This window comes from Ictidomys tridecemlineatus, chromosome 1 (assembly GCF_052094955.1).
Source record: "Ictidomys tridecemlineatus isolate mIctTri1 chromosome 1, mIctTri1.hap1, whole genome shotgun sequence".
Lineage (NCBI taxonomy): Eukaryota > Metazoa > Chordata > Mammalia > Rodentia > Sciuridae > Ictidomys > Ictidomys tridecemlineatus.
Genome location: NC_135477.1, coordinates 37,892,559 through 37,913,305, shown reverse-complemented (window position 1 = coordinate 37,913,305; position 20,747 = coordinate 37,892,559). Strand labels below are relative to the sequence as shown.

General features: G+C 44.1%; 1 protein-coding gene across 3 annotated transcripts in view; it reads right to left on the bottom strand.

The window, feature by feature from the left end:
• Grid1 (glutamate ionotropic receptor delta type subunit 1) overlaps nt 1-20,747 on the bottom strand; it is a 702,171-nt gene that overhangs the window by 264,980 nt on the left and 416,444 nt on the right. For all 3 annotated transcript variants that reach the window (XM_078038861.1, XM_078038864.1, XM_078038852.1), the window contains exon 5: nt 6,605-6,658. In XM_078038861.1, coding sequence (XP_077894987.1) covers nt 6,605-6,658 — 54 coding nt within the window. The remainder of the gene's footprint in view (nt 1-6,604; nt 6,659-20,747) is intronic.

The window sequence follows — 20,747 nt, the reverse complement described above, 5'->3', positions numbered from 1 at the left end:
GAAAGTTCAGGAATGTTTCAGATACAACACTAAAAGTGTCTCAAATTAAAAAAAAAATGTTTGCCTCTCCAAAGACAGTGTTAAAATGAATAGACAAGCCCCAGACTAGAAGGGAATATTTGTAAAATATACGTCTGATAAAGAGCTTGTATGATGAATACATAAAGAACCTTCAGAACTCAGTAATTAGAAGGCAGATAATCTAGTGAAATGGATAAGATATTTAAACAGACACTTTACCAAAGGAGATATATAGATATAGATGGCAAATAGGCTCACAAGAAAAGATACTCAATATCGTTAGTCATCAGGAAAATAAAAATGAAATCACAATGAAGAATATTATACGCCAATGCATTTCCAACAGCTGAGATCAAAAGGGTTAACCACACCAAGTACTGGAAATGATGTGTAGCAACTGAAACTCTCATCCACTTAAAGCAGTTTCTTAAAAAGTTAAACATTCATCTACCACAGGGCTCAGCAATTTCACTTTAAGTATATACCCCCAGAGAAGTGAAAACATACATCCATACAAATACTTAGGCATGTGAGTCTATAACAGCTTTATATATAATAGTCAAAAATCTAAAATAACCCAAATATCCATTGATAGGTGAATGGATAAACAAATTGTCGTGTAGTCATAGAACTGAATACTCCTCAACAATAAAAGGAAAAAACTATACATGCAACTTAGATGAATCTTAATTGTATTTGAGTAAACTAAAACATACTGAAAAAGAGAAATGAATACATACTATAGGATTCTACTCTAGAAGATACAAACAATCTGTAGTTCCAGAAACAGGTCAGTAGTTGCCTAAAAAGCGGGAGGGGGTGGGGCAGGAAGGTGAGATTACAAAAGGGAACAAGGACACTTTGGAGTGATGAATATGTTCACTGTCTTCATTTTGTTATGGCTTCACAGTTGTATACACATGCCAAACTTAACAACTTAAATATGTGCATTTATTGTATGCCAATTAAACCTCACTGTAGCTAATAGATTTTAAATAAAAAATTAGATAATAAAAGCACTACTCAAAAACAGTGCCTTGCCCCTTCTAATGTCTGATAAATGGCAACTCCTATTCTTCATTCAAGGATTCTAAATTGGGACTACAGAAGTGGGTAAGATGTTGTTCCTGTCCTCAAAGACACTGCAATCAGGCTAAGAAGAGAAACAAATGAATAGATTACAACAAACGTAATTGCTTTAGAGTGATACTAAATTAAATCTAAAGATGCCAAATGGCACAGGGAATTAATATTCAAATAGAATTAGAATCTTCAAAATGAAAGGGGAAAAAAAATGAAGTCTTTTTCCCCTCCCTCTCTTTTGAGTCCCAAGTAGAGATTTCTTTAAACTATGTGATTCAGCTTCTTAAAGTCTTTTGCTTCTTCTATGTTGCAAGAAGCTCTGTAGAGCCTGCAACGCCACCACCTGCCAATTCCCTACAGAGATGAGCATGTGAGGACCAAAAGTACATGAATGTGTTTCGGAAAAACAAATGCATGTGGCAGACAGTGTGCACTGCCTCATCCTTGGAAAGGCACCTCGAGCACTAGAGCCTGAAGATGCCTGCAGGAGACACCTGTTTCTCACTGTTAAAGTCATTTGCCCTCTTTGATCACAGAATCCTTTTCCACAAAGCACCAACGAATTAGCTGGACACATTTTCCCCAGTGTACAATTTGGGGATTTCTGCAGGAAGCCTAACTAATGCTTCCCCTGCCTTCCTTCCTGGCTGCTCCACCGCCTGCCCAAGGCCAGGTACAAGGCAGAGGGAGCCTGGTGCCCCATCCAATCATATGCAGGCATAGAAAAGTGGGTGCAATGGAAACTTCTGAGTCCATAGAGAATTGGAATGATTTTGAATTCCTCTTCCTTCACATCTACATAATTGACAAAATAGAGTAAAGATAAGGAAGCAAGAGGCAGAGCAGCAAGAGATTTAGCAAGCAAGCTCCTCTGTGAATGAAACCCACAAGCTGGGAACTTTAGGAAAACTGATAGAAAGGAGATCCAGACTCTCACAAATAGACTATCTGGGGAGTCAGCCACATGCATCAATCCCCCAACACAGCAAGCTGCGTGAGGAGTACAGGATGGCATGGGATTGCTCTCTGGAGAAACCAGGGAGGTCCTTTTGGCAGAGATAATGTTCCACAGACCCTGTAAGAGAGGTTAACTCCTGGACAGAGTTTGGGGATGGGTACAGCAGGCAGAAAGGAAAGTCCTGGCAAAGGTCTAGAGGCAGGAGGAAGAAATTTATGGGGGAAATAAGAAGTCACGGGTCCACTTTCAGGGATGAATAATGAGATAGTGAGTAATGCTAAGAAGAAAATAAGGGTGCAATGATACAGTAGGGGCTGGAGTGGACTGGGGTAGATTGCAGGATGTGGGTTTTTCTCCAACTGGCTGCAGTCAACCAGAAGGTTGGGACAATGATCTTTAAGATCAGACACAATGAGCAGATGTCAGGGAGGTGTCAGGGAGGATGGCGAGTTCAGAGACACACACACTGAACTTCAGATGGGAATGTTCAGATGGGAATGTTCTTAAGCCTCTTAAACCATGTCCATCAATGTTTGCTGTGACTGCATGTCTGGAAAAATTATTCTTAACAATGGGAACTGTCCAGTAACAAATGGAACATTTCAAGTCCCTATCACAATCAATCCTTCAAGAGATTGGGAGTCATATTGCATATTCCACAAAAGGAATTCCTCTAGGAAGTTCTCAAGAAGCAAGATGATGAGATGCACATCACCAGCAGATACAGAACTTTCTGGGGAGGGAAATATCCTCTTTGTCCAGAAATCTATCCACACCAAGAATCCCCATGATTTACTGGACGAGCCAGAATGACAGCCATGTCTGGGTTCTGCTAAGGGTCACACACAGAAGAAGCATTTTACCATGACTGAAAGAGAGGTTCTGGAGGCCACATATCTCATTATCTCATCCAAATCAACTGATCTTGAACTGGAAGCCTCTGATGAATGACCCACAGTGGTTCCCTCCAGTAGTCTGAGAAATGGGTCTTAATTGCTGCCTTTGTCTTTTCTCTAAGGCAGGTTATGAAAGGCTCATTAATGAAATTGGCCCTATGCTATGGGCATCCACCTGCTTCAACCAAGCTTTTCAAGAATCTATTCTTTGCTCAGAACATTGAAGATTCAGTGATGAGATAGATCTGGCCATGACCTCAACAAGCTGGTAGTCTCGTGACTACCTTGATTAATGGTTCATTTTCTTTCCATGAGTTCTTCTGAATACCCCTACTTCTCCAAAATAACACAACTTCGTCAATCAATGAAGATACAGTTTATGCCCCCACACACATCTGCCTGCCAGTATCTCCACAGTGGAGCCCAGAGACTTACAGAAGAAACTGTCACTGAGGCACACAGACACAAGCCTTCCTCTGCCTCCACTGATCTCTTCTCCAAATAAAACAGGTCTGTAATATATAACCCCAGGACTAACCAGTGAAAGAGCAGATGTATTAAGAAAACCTCTACATAAAGAAAGCAAACAAAAACACATACCCTTGAAGGTTTATCTTGAATCTGGAAAATACATTAAGCACGTCAAATACAGAGGAAGAACCGGAAGACAGAGTCTGTAAAGCATGAGGAGAGCAGGGATCACAGCTGGAGGACCCTTCTGAAAGAAGATAAAAGTGGTAAAAGAGGGAGGAGGCACAAAGCTGAGCTTGTCTAAGGAGCTGAACTTCCTTCAGGGAAGTGGGAAACAGTTTTAAGAAGTGGAAAGACAAGGACTCTGTATAATAACTGAATTCTAGAGATCATGTTGATAGAAAGGGCATCATGAAATGCCCGACTTTGACACTCTATTCTTTGTTTTTCTTTTTTCCCCCTTATTTTATTCCTGGTCATTGCACAGAAAAGTGACTGGCAAGTATTTGTCTGTTATTCAGTATTTAGATTGCTTGAAAATTTCTGCAGATATTAAAATGATTTTACACTGCAAGAACAACAACAGGACTTCTGTTTTCTGTGGAGCATGCTGTAACAAAGGAAACAGTATTTCTGAACAGGGCTGTCTCCTAAGGACAAGCATACTTAGAGAACATTTTCAGTCATTAGCCAGGGGTTGTGCTGAGGGCCAAGCTTTCCAGAGGCATTATCTTTGGAGCTCAGTCTTCAGAAATGTGCTGGCCCCAGTGGTGAGCCCAAGACTGTCACCATCATAGTGTTCTACTGACAGCCTTTACAGAATCAGACCCTGAACACAAGTTTAGGATCTTGCCAAGCCCAAGCGCACAATCATGTCATTGGGTGAAAAGGGGTATGAAGCCCGACTGTCTTCATCTAGAATCCTAAAGGCATCATGGAACAGTCATGAGTGATTTAACCCTTGGGGTCTCTGTTTTCTCATATGTAAAATGGAGATGATAATAACTGAACTATAACTGATGAGGACGAAAAAGGTATCAAATGAAAGGTGCACTTTAGAAAATTAGTGGTTGTCCTTGGCTTCCCAAAGGAGTCTTCTTGTGGAAAAGGAAGCCAAGAAAGGAGGAGAGGTTCCCTGAAGACCCTTTTTCGGCAGAACACACTTACTTGCAGATCAGGATGGCCCAGGATGTGCTGCTGACCCAGTGGGGCCCAGCTGTGGTCTTGAGTGAGGCTGTTCCAGTGTGACTCAAGAAGTGCCCCCCATACCTGTGTCCTCCTGGTGACACTGAGCTCTGGGTTCTAGCTGCCTCAGAAATGCCAGTTTTCCTGAGTAGGGAGTGCCCTAGGGGGACCTCACACTGGGGTGCCTGAAGACAGGGAGTCTGGAAGGACAAAAAGCCCTGGGTGTGGGAGTTGGGGGCTCAGAGGAAGGAAGGGAACCAGGTTAGAAATGTAAAAACAGAGCACGGTTTTGAAGACTGACCACAGAGAAACACTGTCTGTTGGATTTGGAGGAGTCATCAAAAAAGTAAACCTAGCGCCAGATATTTGACATCAGGGGCACATAGAATGCTTGCTTTCTCTGGAACAAAGGAAGTTGGGCTTTGAAGAAGCTGTAGAGAAGCCAGCAAAGCACAGAGAATCAAGCCTTCCAGAGGATCAAGGAGGTCTCTTGCAGGTTCTGAAAAGCAGGGAGGGGCGGTCACGTCCCTTTGCCTAATTACCAGCACACATCCTACCACAGCACCCCAGGGGAAATGGATGGTTACTGCGCATGTCTGCAGCTGACCTGTGCAGACATGGAGCTAATAAGGTGTAAATTCATGGAGGAAAACTATGAAAAGTGGATCTTGGGAGCAGTTACTATCTGATACTACCTACACCGTTATTAACATTAGCTACCTAAAACTCTTTCAGCCATATTAGCACTGAGCTAATGAGAAATACACATCATAAAAAAAGAAATTACCCACATAATAAACCTTGCATCTTCCAGAATGAAGCCATTAGAAATTGATCCACTAATTTAGGAGCAACTGAAGGCTGCAGCCCAGATGAAAGCACCAGGAAACACATTCTCAAGTTCACTCCCAGCTCACACACACTGCAGTCACACAGGCTGCCCTGGTTTGTAGTTCCTAAATAAACATGTGGTCAGAGGGGATTCTTTAGGAAAGCTTGACCTGTGGTTTCTGGCCACTCCCGAGCAATGCCTGCAGGCTGGGAGAAGCCAGGACCAGGCAGGCTGCAATGACATCTCATGTTCCCATTACCCCACTAGGGCCACAATAGTGAGATGGCCAGTCAAGGGGACATTTACTATGCACCCACTTTAAATGGGTGCATTGATCCTGCTCCCATTGCCTACACACACAAACACACTCACACAAGCACACCCATAAATGCCTATATACTCACATGTATGTACAACTGGCACATACATTCACACCCTCAAACATATAAACTTACATGCACATACAACTCATACTCATATTCTCACATACATGCAACTCATACACTCACATGCAACTCACACGCATACATATTCACAGATACACGCTCACATATACAACTCACACTCACACATACTCATACAGGTATACACACTCACTTACACCCATATATACACAATTACTTACATTCACACTCACACATGTGCATTTCCACATACACTTACTCAAACCTTTACCATACATGCATTCTTACACAGGTACACACTCATGCACATACATACTCTGGCTCACACTCAGGCACACTCATATTACCCTCCCACACCCTTAGCATCCTGCATGCAATATGGCCTCTCTCCCCTCCTAATTCCTTGTCCCACTCCCTGTGCATCCCATTTGCTAACCTGCTCTAGTCTCTCCAGCCCCAGACCCTGACTGGCTGCCTCACCCCATCCCACACATCTAATGCCTCACATCACTTCTCTGACTTTTGACTTTCTCATGGACTCAGGTCTTAATTCTTTTCCTGGTCCCCACCTGGTATAGGTGAGCATCTTGGCAGGTCAAATCCAATTCTCTGACCTCTTGCCTTGACAGGACAAAGCCCAGGATTTATTCCAGCCCCTAAATCAAAATTGGACATGAAAGGATTTCTCTGAGCTTTGCCAAGGGACAGGTGAATGTCAGTGCAGGCTGTGCCCTCACCATTCAGGGGCTCTTACCTCATTCACAAAGACCCAGTGGCTGTCCTTGGAAGCTAGGTTGGTCTCCACAGCCTGCAGAGAGAAAAAGAATATACATGAACACAAGCAAACCAGAAGCTGGCAGACACACAAGATTGTGGAGATGGGGTTTTATAAACATTGTTCTTGCAGAATTTTTTCCTTACAAAACATGCCATTCCCCTGGGGCCCGCTCTGGCTGCCTAAGCCACAAGAGGCCTCATCTGAACACAGACATCTGATTTCCTGCTGTTCTTCTGTACTCTCCTGCACCAGCCCTGAGCAAGGTTAGAGGCTGTGGTTCCTGCAGGCTTCACAGGGCCACAGGCAGGGGCACAGCCTCCCTTCCCAAGAATGCCTGCAAACACCTCCCTGCAGGGGCTCTTAGGGAGGACTCTCATCATTGCCGGAGGCTACAGAATCAGAAAGCCAGAAGGTTGCACGTATGGCAGCTTGTTGGACTGTGCTGAGTGACACTGTGACACCCAGAAGACAGAAGCTCAGAGCTAGGGCTCAGAGCTTCCTTCACTTCATTAGGATCCACAGAACCTGCAGCGCTTTCTAGCTCCTGGGCAGTGGCCCCACCCCCATTACTCTCTGTTAGACTGCTTTGTTCTATTTTTATAGAAAAATATTTTTCTTATTGTCTGTCTCTGCTAGGTTGGGGGTTCCATAAGGTCCAAGTCCATGTATCTGAGGCACACCTGTGTCCCTAGAACTTTACCAGCATATATCAGGTGTTCAATTAATATTGTTGAATATATGATTAAAGTCCCAGGCAGACAGGGCCCAGTTACTTATTTTGTTTCTCATACGTGTTTGTGACCATTTTCCCCCTCCTTGAATTGGAAAGCCAACAGACTGAAAGAATTAGAAGGAACTGATGGTTTTCAACCATATCCCATAAGAATACTCACAGAGAGCGTGTCCCAAAGGCTCAGCAAGAGCACCCGGCACTGTGCCAGGCCATCTATGAACCTGGGAGAAAACTTTCTGATTATAGTCACTATTTATTTATTTATGTATTTTCATAATATAATTGTTACCACTCCCGATTGGAAAAATATAGAAAAATTTAAGTGTTCAAAGTCACCCATAAGGTCTCCCCATTTTTATGGAACATGCTCAGAAGTAAAAATTCCCCATTTATTCCTCCATATTCATCCCTCCAGAGGTTGTTTGAAGTGTCCCCCCTCCAGAAGCTTCTACTATCAGGTCTGCAAGTACATGTCTACTTGCATATCAGACAGATATTTTTATTAAAATCACATCAAGAAATACACATCAAGTTGCAATTCTCATTTTGGATTATTAATATAGCAAAAATGCCTTTCCTTGTCAGTTCTTAGAGATCTGACTCTTTCTTAACAAATGAGGCATAGAGGTTTCAGAGCCTGTACCAGCAGCCCAGCCAGCATGTGGTTCAGTAGGGTCATAGGCCCTCACGGTGCTAAGGCTCACAGGCTGCCATCCCACAAGTTTCTGTTAGGACCTCGCTCCATGAGAATGGATGAGTTTGTTGGCAAGCACAGCAAGGTCATGAAGATAGAGCCTGTGGAGTATACTCAGGTGAGCCCTAGACCCCCAAGACCTTTATAGACAACATCCCAAAGGACACCAAGGGTGGGCACACGGCCTCTCCTGGGTCAGTCAAGACTAAAGGAAGCAGACTCTCCTCTCCATCCTGTGAATGAAAGGCTGCCAGACTCTATGAAGAAAAACTGGGGCATGAGACTGGAGTGGAAGGGAATGTCCTCCACCCCTGTCATTCATTCATTCTGGTCATCTGTAAAATGTAGAAAACTCTTGCCCCCTCCTGTCTGCCAAGGTCGACAACATGATCTCAAGTTCTCCATCTCAGCAAGAGGCAGACTCAGAGACTGGCACTCCAGTCTCCCTTACACACCCCAAGCCTTCCCTAGGAAGCAGAGAAGGGAAGTTCCTTGGATGTTCCTGTCCTTTGTGGGGCTCAGCTTTGCTTCCCAACTTGCTCACATTTCAACGTGTATCCTGGGAGTCTCCTCTGGCTGTAGAAGCCTTCCTGTTCTCTTCATGAGCCTCACCTCACACTTCCCTGAGATAAATGAATCATTTCTAAAAATATCTAGGTGCTCCCTCTCCTACTTCAGAAGGAGGCTCAGGGTGCTCTGCGGGTACTTGATGGAAAGATGGCACAAGAGATGTCAAGGGTATCCATCCACTCCACAGGTCCACGTCCTGAGATGCATTCCACCCCATTTTACAAGCTCGGTAAGCCAGGCTATCTCCAGAGAAGCTGCAAGGACTCTGGATACCGTGGCTCAGAGAGGAGCTCTCAGTTTAGTGGGAGAAGGAAGAGAAGCTCATGGTGGAGTCCTGGCTGCTCAGACCACAGCCTCTCTCCTTTGAACACTCTGACTTCCATGGATGCCTTTAGAAGCCCTGGTGGGGAGGTAGAGAAGGGAGCAGTGGAGGCAGGGAGGCAGGAACACTCTGAATGCATTGCCTGGCCCCAGCTGGCCTCAGTTCCCAACACTTCAACCTTTTCTTCTTGATCATAGGGAGACATTAGTGATTTGCATTATCAAATTGGCACACCATACAAAGCTGGGAGGATGTCGTAATATCTCAGAAAGCTGGAAGAATGAACTTGGTTTAACAAGGCTTAACTCAAAGATTTACACTTGTTTTCAATAGCAGAGAGGCTACTGAGAAAATGAAATTGGAAAGCAAGGCCCTGGAGCAGAGATGAGAGAAAGGGAAGGCAGGGATAAGGGGGTTTGTTCTGCCCTTGGGTGTTGATCTGAGTCACCTGACTTCATGGAAGACACTGCACACTGGAGCCCAGTCATGGAGTGGGACATTGTAAACTAATGACCAGTGAAAGTGACCAAAGATGCTTAGAGTCTAGGACAGTGTAGATTTCTTTAAACACTTGAAGAAAAATCGTCAAATGGAAGAGAAACTGAAGTTTCTGTTTGCAGCCTCTAAGAGTAGATTTACAACCAATGGTGCCAAAAAATCAGGGAGGCAGATCACCTCAATATGGATAAGACTTTTCCAACTTTCCAAATAGTTCAAGAGAAAGAGGATGACCAGGGACGAGGTATTGGCATGTGCAGCAAAGATTCTCAAATCTGGCTGCATGAAGGAATATCCTAGGTGGCTTCTACAAATACAGACCCTGGAGCCCACTGTTAAGTGATATGCCTGAGATCCTATGTTGTTTCAGATCTCTGACCTGCCTCTTGGCTCTGGAGCCAAGATCCCTGCTCCAGAATGTATAGTTCTGTGATCTGAAGAGGTGGTCACATCTGTGCAGGTGAGAGGGCTTCTACCTATTCCTGCAGGTGCCAGGTGCTACCGACAACTTGAACCAATTTCCAGGAGAGTCCAGGGAGCAGGAAGGAGCTCTGACCACCTTAACAAGTCTTCCCACCTGGTATCAGACTCCAGCACAGAAGATGTTGCAGAGAATTGATCAGAAAACCCCACAGGACAACTGACCAACTTCCCCGTCCTAATTTCCTTTGTTTCCTTACCAATGAAGCATCAACTAATTTGTTAAGCCTCTTTTCCCCACACAGAGATAAATAGCACTTGGCTGCAGCTTTTTTTCCAGAGGGTATGACTCCTACAGAGTCTGGGATAAGTGGCAAAAAGGGGTGGCTACCTCCGATTGAGCAAGAACATGTCCACCTCCCTCTGCAATTACTGGAGAGCTGCCAGCTCTGAGGAGGGCCCTAACGGCTTGCCGCCCAGAGGGGAGCCTTCCCTCCCAGCAACACTGATTCCCCTTCTGTGTGGCATCCCTCTTTCCCTCCCCAGCTATCTCTGCAGCAAAGGAAGGTGAGTCCTTTCATCCATTAGAGCAAGCACAGTCTGGAAGAGTGTTAGCTGAGTGCTCCGGGCTGACCTGCTTCCCCTCACCAAGGGCAGATTCTACACCCCTATGGCATTTGTGTACCAACCGTGCCATGATGCTCTGCCCACGTCTCCCTCACATCCGATGGGATATTTGATGAGACTCCCCGTGTGTTCACTCCCGAGTGCCAACACCAGAGATTCAGCTGTCAGAGCCCTGCCTGGCATTCACAGTGACTGGGAACTTATACCCTTAACCAAGGACTGAGGGTACCACGGATACAGATCCCAGCTGGCTTGCTCCCTGATGGGGACTTTCTCCCTGTGTGATCTCAGCTATTTTCAGAATTTCTCTGCAGGATGGAGCCAAAATTACCTCACTTGGCTTCCCTCACTTCCCTGTTCCACGTTCCCCACTCCCCTGCTGGCTGTCTTGTTTTAACTCCCCCTGGGAATGCTTCTTAATAAATCTTTATCACATGAATCCTCCTCTCAAAGTTCACTTCTGGGATATCAACCTGAGATAAATACCTCCTGCCTCAGGTTATGGTGAGAATTAAATGAAATTACACACGAAGCTACCCTGCCCAGGAAGTTCACTATACATGATCAGTTAGCGCAAGGATCCTCCCCATTCCTTCCCCCTCATGTCTCCTGCCTGGTCTCTTTCAGATGTACACTATGCATAATTTCCTTCCTTCTTTTATTCAGCAGACAGGACCTGCCGTGTCCTGATAACTATCCTAAAACTTCCAGATACATTCCCGCCATCCTGTCAAACAGTGACAAAAAGACAATGCACATAACCTTGCAAAGTGCTCAGTACTGTCTAATCCATGACCTGGGAGAACTTTCAGGATAGCATGGTGCCTCTCCTCACCTCGGCCACAGTGATTATCAGCCATGAACCATGATAGGTGTCTGTAGACGAGAGTTGCACAACTAGACAAACTGAAGGCAGCTCCTGTATCCCATAGGTTGGGTAAGGGCACTAGCCTTCTACTCAGGAAGGCCTTGTCACCTACCTTCAGCAGGTGGGGAGGCTGGCTCCCTGCAGTAAGACTTCTGCATGGAGCTGAGCTTCATGGCTATGGGACAATCAAGTAGCAGCAGGGCTGAAGGCCTGAGCAACTGCAGAAGCTCCATGCAGACTCTGACCTAGGAAGTAGGTCTCAATAAGCCCAAAGGGATCGCTGCAGTGGCCCAAAGCTACAGCACAGGTAGCCCTGTTAAGGTGTTGCTGCTGAGTCCTGCAAAGCCTTGCCAAACCATCAGGGTCCATCTGTCTGGCTCCTCTGGCCTATCAAATACTGGCAAACTTAACACTTTAGAAGAGCTGAGGAGATGGGACTTCTAAAGGATCCAGCCGACTTCGAGCCTTTTGACCAGAGGAGGTAGTAGATGGTAATGGTGGTAACTGGCTCAAAGAAGTGCCTGGAAGGTGGATGCAGGTGGCCAGTAGAAGGAGGCACAGCACACAGGGGAAGGGTGTGGCTGGATGTCTGTCTACACATGTGCCAACTTGGTTTGTTTTTGTTTTACTACTGAACTACATCTCCAGTCCTTTTCAATTTTTACTTTTGAGAGAGGGTTCCACCAAATTGCCTCACTAAGTTGCTGAGGTTGGTTTTGAACTTGTGAACCTCCTGCCTCAGCCTCCCAAGTTACTGAGATGTACCCTTGTCCCTAGCCACACACTTGTCAAATTGTATGGACATACACATATGGACACCCACATTCCACCCTCTGGAGGGAAAAGAATGCTGCCTTGGGTAGACGCCAGCTAAAGAAAGCCAAGGATGGCTCTTCCTCCCATACCTGGAAAGCTGCATGTAAAGAAGAAGGTGTCCCCTTGTTCATGAGCAGCAGCCCGAGTCTGAACCTCTGGTACCTTCTCCCGCTGCCAAGGGCATAACAGTGCTGGAGTATACATGACATAGGACCCCAACATGACATCCCGCAGGCCCACTGAGAACCAGGAGACATTTGAATTCTGTTCTGGCCACCCTGATTCTACATTTACCACGGGAGAAGGAGATTTGGGCCAATTTCCAGCTCCTGGCTCCCTCGCAGGCTCTGGAACAGAAAGCAGCCCCCAATGCTGCAGAAACGGCAGGTGCAGGGCATCTCGCCTGGACCAGGGCTGGGAAGGGTTCACAGCTGCCCCTTGATGGTCTGGTGATGAGGATCGGTTCTAATACCCAAGAGTTTAAACGGAAGCAGAGAAGACAGGAGTGCTGAGCACACTGGAGGAAGCATCTCCAGCCTGGGCACCCTTCCCCTGGTTCTCAGCCTTTGGTGCAGGACCAAGTTTGAGCCAATTCCAAGGGCAAGAAGAGAAACTTCCGCGATGCTTCAGTTCATCTCCTCTATGTCACAACCCTGCATGTCCCATTTACTCCCATCAAACTAACTAATCAGGCAGTGCTTTCATCTTCACTTCACAGACAGGAAACCGAGACCTGGATCTAGACTCAGATCTTGCCAAAGGCCCCATGGCTAGTACTCGGCAGAGTACTTAGCAGAAACTGAATTCAAACCCAGATCCTATTGGCTCCAGTCTGTGTTCTTATCCCTTGGGCATGGTGCTCCCCCAAAGGCCCAAACAACTGGCTAAGAAAGCATATAAGCCTCAGGGCTAGCCCTGGCCCTATGACAAAGGGAACAAAACACCTTTTTTCATATCTGAAAAGACACCAGTAGGAGTAGTGGAATCTTCCTTCTCCAGGTTAACTTGTCCTCAAAAGCCTGAGACCATTATTCCACTTGTGTTCTTAAGAGTGAACGTGTTTCACTGTATCTTGGCCTATAGGACTAGTCAGTGGAGTGGGAAAAAAAAAAAAAAACACTCCACGTGGAAGTCTTCCAGCACCATCGCTGAGGATTTATTTTACAAAGTACAAATGCCACCGATTATTTATGTGTGCATTAATTGTTGGCCACTTATCTAGGCAACCCCCCCTCCAACACTGGAAGTCCTAGATAATGGAAGCTTGTCGGCAATTAGCATCTCTTTAAAACCCCAACTCTAACATTTGAGAACATGCGCCCCATGGAGCCCAGGGCCTGGCACCTTCCCAAGGACAGATATGGAGCTAACTTTAAAGACCCACTGCTGCCTTTGCAACAACATGCTATTTAGAAACAATTCTCTCTGGGTAATGTCACCCCTCTAAAGCATGAGGGCGTACAATGCCCCCATTTGCAAGGAAGGGGAGTAGCTGGTTGAAAGATGAGAGATGATTTGCAGAGCGAATTTACAGAAAAAAAGAAAAAAAAAATTCAACAAAGCAGGCGCCAAGAGGCCTGAGTACCACAAGCTAAGGAAACCCACAAAGAGCAATTATCATGAACTATCTGGGGCGGCTCTATGTTTCCTAGGGGCTTGCCTTCTTGGGCAAGGGGCCCACAATTCTGGCTCAGCTACTTCTGTTTATTCCAGCCTTGTCTCCAGAATGGCTTTGGGCCCTGCTTTCACTTGTGAAGGTGTCCAAAATTCTCCCCAAGATTCCTTCCTCTGGCTCTGTCCTTACTCCTAGATGCCATTGAGGTATCTGGGACCCAAGCAGATCTTTTTTCCAGCATCTTCCTCTGGGCCTTTCCTAACCAAGAATGAGTCATCTGTTCCCGACTCACCCATCTTTCTGCTGGGGCATCCTTGATGCCCAGGAGCCCACCTATGGAGGGAACAGGAAAGTTATCACCTGGGCAAAGGGAAAGGTAGTTTGGCATGGGGCAGTGGGAGAATACCTAAGTATTATGCTGCCATTGAATAAAAAGAAAGAAAGCCTAATTGAATAAATACATGTAACGGTCTGATAGATCGGAACAATTTCTCGTCAATCATTAGAGCTCCCTGGTCTCCATCCTCACTGCTGCCCAAGTTTGAGATAAACAGCTAGTCCACACTGTGCAGAGGACAGAATGGCAGCTCACAGCCTCCAGGGGAGGAAGATTCATTACAGATCATTTGTGGATCCTTCAGATGAAATAGAGACAGGTTCCTGGGCTGTGCAGGAAGTGCAATTTACTGTAATAAAAAGTGAGAATATGTTACATGTGGACAATTTATGAAGAAACGTTAATATCAGCAGAAAAATGAAATGGAGTCTGCTCATAGGCACGATTTGTTTAATAAGATCAACTCAGAGAAGTGAAGCCAGGCAGTGCCAATGATATTGCCTGATGGACACTTGGATTTTAATCAATGATCTATAATTTTCCCACCACCCGGAGGGCACAGAAACCAAATAAGGCTGTCCATGTTCTCACTCCCCCAGATACTCAGGCTGTATCCTGAAGGGAGGCAATGTAAGCCTGGTTTTTCTATCTGATCTTGTCTCACAGACAAATGAGCCAGGCATTCAGGCCCTTGGCCACCCAAATGCTGTCACACAATCCCTTTTGAGAACTGAAATCTACAGTAGAACAAATCACTTCTGAGCTTATTTATGCCCCAGTCTAGTGTGACAAGAGTGGCCATCAGCCTCTGTTCACAGTGTAGGCTATGAACAATTACAAGACTAAGTCTCCCCCAACAACCCAGGGCAAGGAGATATGGACATGGGTGGCAGGAGATATGGACATGGGTGGCAGGTGGCTGCTCAGAGCTGTTTTTCATACATCTACTGTTCAGCTCCAGCTTTAAATGATTTCCAGATACAAGAAAAGTCCAAAACTGATGGGAAATGTTTTCTTCTCCCTCCCACAGGTATTTTCATGCTCATATTAGAGCTTAAGAAGACTCTGCTTATATCCAAAGACCAGCTCTGGGAACCCACAGTATCAGATGCTACAGATGAGGGTGTGGGGATCACTTGGGGCAGGAGAGTCCCTCCTGGCACTGCTGGGTCACATCACACCCCAGAGGCCTGCCCTCCCACCTATGGTTGTCAGCCCCATGGATCTAGACCTCTGGCAGAGACATCTGCAGGGAAAACAACCATATCACCTCATACTGCTCAATTAAAGCATCGGTCTCCAAGGTTAATACAGCGACCCCTTCAAATCATGCTCCATGTGATGCTGCACCCTGCTTCTGCACACGAACCTAATTCCTTTCCTCAACCCAAATTGTTTTTAAAAGATGGAAGCGTTTGAATTCTTTTTAAGGCAATAAAGTTGAAAGTAGCAATTCTTTACCAAGCTGATAAGAGCTTCTGGGTGTAATTTGTATTCTTTTTTATGAGCCTGACTTTTTGGAGAATGTAGTAGAAAGAAAAATATCTTCTTTTCAGTTCTGGAGACAAGAGCTTTTTCTTCCTCAGGGTGCTGGGGAGGAGTTCCCCAGCCCAGGAATTGTCAGGAACAGTCCCTGATGTGGGGCATGAGAAAACCAGGGAGGACCCCCCCCGCCATGAATTGAACAGGGGGTGGGAGGGACAGAGGGGAACTAGAGCATAAACTGCTGACCACATAGGTGACCTTGGTGCTAACTGAAATTGACTGGGAGGTCACAGTGGGGATCTGTAGTCTTGGAAAACAAGGAGGGTAGGATATTCCAAATTCAGTGCATGTTGGGCAGGGGGGAAGCAATCTATTTTCTTTAGAGTCTACAATATAAATTGCTTTACAATCTTTAAGACAGCCTCTGTAAAACTGCTATGCAGTTGGGTCCCAGACTTCTGAGTGGCTTCTTTTTAGCCCAAAGCCCTATGCCTTCCACCCCAGTAAAACTACTCCACATATAGCTCCTAGGGCAAATAGGGACAGAATCAGAAACCAGATAGGAATGTGCTCAGTCCTTAGGATGTCTCCCAGCACAAAGCACCTGAAGACCTCACCCACAGGACAGCAAGGCTTGGCGAGAGAACTGTGAGAATCCAGGGCTTCCAAGAAAATAGCCCCAGTAAGCCAGGAGGTTTAGATTTGTAGGAAAGGTAATTGAGTCACGTATCCACGTGTTGCAAATGAGGATTTGGTTCTGAAATTATTAGATGAGGCAACAATCAATTATAAACAAAATCAGCTATGAAGATTGATTAACTTGTAGATGAAGTATGGTACAGAAAAATCTAATTCATATAAACAACCTTGTATCCGTTCCCCTGACCTTTATCAATCAATGTCTGTCTACGGCTCTCAATTAGTTTCATTTTCATCCTTGAGTATATTGATTAAATCATCACCACTTGCATAGCCCTGTTCTAGCTGACCACTTTGGAACCTCGTCTTGCCTTGCAAGGGAAGACAGTGCTGGCAATGGGTACAGTATTGGGCCCCATCATTCAATACCTACATCCTTGGGGGATGAAAGCAAATCAGCTTAGTGTGAGCGGTGCTGTCCCAAGGAATGTAGTCGTTTGGCAACAGTGAAGAAACTGTGATCTGAAATGTTGAGCGATTGATTTCGCCCTTCTGCCATTCCCTGCTTGGCTCCCAGCCTTCATAGGTGCTGCAACTGGAGCAACTTGAATGTGTCTGTAGACCAAGTCAGCCATTGCCAGTCTTTCGCTACAGGACAGGGGACTCTCCAGGCTCAGTTCCTCTGTGTGCCCTGGACTGGTTCAGGGGATTTCCAGGCCTAGCTTGAGTCTCAATATATATTCCAAGATTTTCTAGGCACGTTCCCAAGGATGTGAGAAACACCAGTGGTTTTGGAGGAAGGAAAAGGGTATCCCCATAGGGGTCTGTAAGATAGAGTGGTAGGATTCTGGCTACACAGGATCAGAATCCTTGGCTCATAAAGGCACCGACATTCATGCACCAAACACTCAATCCCCAATGCAACAGTGGTGAGAGATGAGACCTTTAAGAGGTGAGTAGGTTCAGGTCATCATCACAGGAGTGGGTTCCTGATAAAAGAGAGTTCCACCCCCTCTTATTCTCACTCTTGCCCTTCCATCTTCCACCATAGGGTGACTTGGCACAAAGCCCTTTATTAGATGTCAGCAGCTTGATATTGAGCTTCCCAGCCTCCAGAATTGTGAGAAATAAGTTTCTTTTCTTTATAAATTACCCCGTCTGTGGTATTGTTATGGCAACACAAAATGGACTAAGATTGTCTAATCCAGACTGCATCCTGGAGGTGACTTGACCGTGTCCACCTCTATCCAGCCTCCCATGGTTTTATGGGTCTAGTTCACCAGCATTCTGCCCACCCCTGTGTGTTGCCCAGTATCATTTGAATAAGTTCCTTTTATTTCATATTAACTCTGTTTTAAAACTTTTTACAAATAATAGGTAAAATAATACTTATTTTTAAAATATGAATATCAAACACTGATAAACCCAATGTGCTAAATAAGAACATAATCAAATGTTTTAAGAAGGAGAAAAAACTGAGTAATTTCAAAGCACAATGTGACAATTATAGACAATAGTTTGTAAACCTATTATTCTATACCAAATCATAATTTCAAAAAGGCAGTACTTTTAAAGGGCTTAATCTTTTTAAAGACCTTCTACTGATAAATGACAGTCCCTAGTCCTCCTGCCACCCCAGTCCTGCTCCCCAGAGGCAAACACTTATAACCCTTTTAGCTAGTCCTTTGTGATTTACTTTCATATTTCTGAATCATACTTAATCATGTTCATACTGCTATTCTTGGTTGATCTGTTTTAGACATTAGCATAATCTATTATCTTTCTGATATGGTAATGAGAATTTAAATCTCTCCTACAAATCCACACTTTTTCTTTGCCTTCCCCAAATTTCCAATCTAGTTGCATCACAATTTTTAAATTAAATATGCACCCCCTTGTTTACTGTAGCACTATTGATAATACTCAAGGTATGGAGTCAACCTAAGCATCCATCTAGAGATGAATAGATAAAAAAGTGGTGGTACATGTGTACCATGGGATGCTATTCAGTCTTAACAAAAAGAAGAAATCTTGCCACTTGTGACAACATAGATGAATGTGGAAAACATATTGAATGAAGTAAACCACACACAGAAAAACACACTGGATGATCTCATTCATATGTGGAAGCTAAAAAAGTTGATCCCATCGAACTGAATAGTAAATGTCAAATGGCAGTGACCAGAGATTGGGGAAATGGGGCAATGCTGATCCACAGATACACAATGACATCAGATAGGATATTTAAAAAATTGTTTATCCAACATAGACAAATGTAAAAATACAGAAAGTAGGTAAGTGATTTCCAGGGGCCAAGGAAGGCAGGGGCAGAGAATACAGGTGAGATGCGGAGAGAAATGAGGAATGGTTACTAATGTTTACGGAGTTTCTCTTATCTGACAAAGATGTTTCAAAATTGATTGTAGTTATGACTGCTCAACTCTGCGAACAAAGAACCACTGGGGGGTATACTTTATTCTTTTTATTTGTTCTTTTAGATCTATGTGATGATATACTTTAAATAGGTGAGCAATATGATAAAGGAATCATGTCTCAATAAAAAAATAAAAAGTGTCGACTCTACAGTGATTATATTGTTCTCGACTCAGCCAAGTAGCGGATTATGATCATATTATTTCCTGCTCATACAACTTTTGATTTTCTTGTGTAAACAGTTGCCTTGATTTGGTATTTATTTACACAAGTTCTGTGATGTATTTTTCCAAATGCTAAATCATACACAATAGGCTTTCCGTGTCCTTCTGCCCTAGAGGCAGCCTATCACAGCCCTAGCTACCCTGCTCCTGGATAGATGGACCAGTTGACCTCTGACTTCAGGCCAGGGGCTATCCTGAGACTTCCCTTTGTGCTCTGCCGATTGGATTCTCAGTACCTGTTATTGCTTACTCTTATTTACATACTATTTTTACTTTTTACTTTTTTTTCACTTCATTTTTTCTGAAACCCATCCTATAGCAGCTTCTTTAAATAACTCCATGGGGTATAAATTTTTGAGTCTTTGCATTTGCTTGTATAGATTTTTTTTTTTGCAATCACATTTATAGTATCACTTAGCACAGAATATGTTAATATTAATTCTTCCACAGAAATAATTCTTCTCCACTATCTTCTAGCATCAGTGTTACTAATGCCATTCTAATTCCTGTTGCTTTGATATCACCTGCCTTTCTCCCTCCCCTCCTCCTCTCCCACTACTAACCTCTTATCCTTTTTCTGTCTTCCTTGTACCTGGTGACTTCATATGGCCAGGCTTTTCATTTACTTTGGCTAAGAATTTAATGTTGGATAGGAATCTTTAGTCTGGAGACACATGTCCCTCTGAGATGTTTTCTTATTTATTTCTTTGATATTTTCATTTTCTCTGTTTTTTTTTTCCTGCTCTGTATTCAGAATTTCTGTAAGGAGAATATAGAATTTCCTGAGTCCAGGCATGCATTTTTATCAAATTTTCCCTTCCATTATGTATACCTCTTGGCCTTTTTATTTTATTTCCTTCAACTTTATTTTCTAATACTTTTATTAGATTTTTTAATTTTCATTTACTTTTTTTAATCTTCAACTATTGCTTTGCACTCTCTGTCCTTTTTCACAGCATTTTGTTTGTATCTTGAAGATCTATTTTTTTTTAAATCTTTTTAAGACTTTCAGTAATAAGATTTTTGAAGTTTTCACATTGGTCTTGGAACCCTTTTGTAAGTTTGTTGGTATTCTCTCTTTCATACATACATCTTCATACATACATCTTCCTCAAATACATAATGATCTTTAGTTGTCCTCTCATATTTAAAGAGAGGCACTGAGAAGCCCACTGAAGGGCATGGAATGCAGCTTATGGTTCGGTGGGCTTAGTCTGTTCCTGTTACTATAACAAAATACCTGAAGCTGGGTGATCTATAAGTAAAAGAAGTTTGTTTAGCTCATAGCTCTGGAGATAAATGGGGCCATCATCCTAGAGAGAAACCCCTGACTGTGTCACAGCATGGTGATGGCATTATGATGAAAGCACACACTAAAGGAAGTGATCACACAGCAAGACAGGAGGCAAGAGAGATTGAGGAGCCAGACTTCCTCTTTAGTAGTATTCTCTCAGGAAATACTACGGTCTCAAAAAATCTACGTTAACCTTTTTCCAAGGATGATTCCTTCTGCAACCTAACAGCTACACACTAGGCCCAACCTCAAAGTTTCTACCACCTCTAACATTGCTACCCTAAGGACCAAGCTCTCGACACACGATGCTTTGTGGGGCACGTTTCAGTCAGAGCCGCTTTTTTGACTCTGCCTTGGTAGACACCTCTCTCCTCCGTGATATCAACTTAGAAATCTTTTCTTTCAAGTCACTTGGTTTCTCAATATCTTGCCTGGAGGGTATTGTGTTAATCAGTTTCCTGTCACTAGAACAAATCCTTGAGATCCTCAACTCCTAAAGAGAAAAGATTCACTTTAATTCACAGCTTCACAGGGTTCAGCCTAT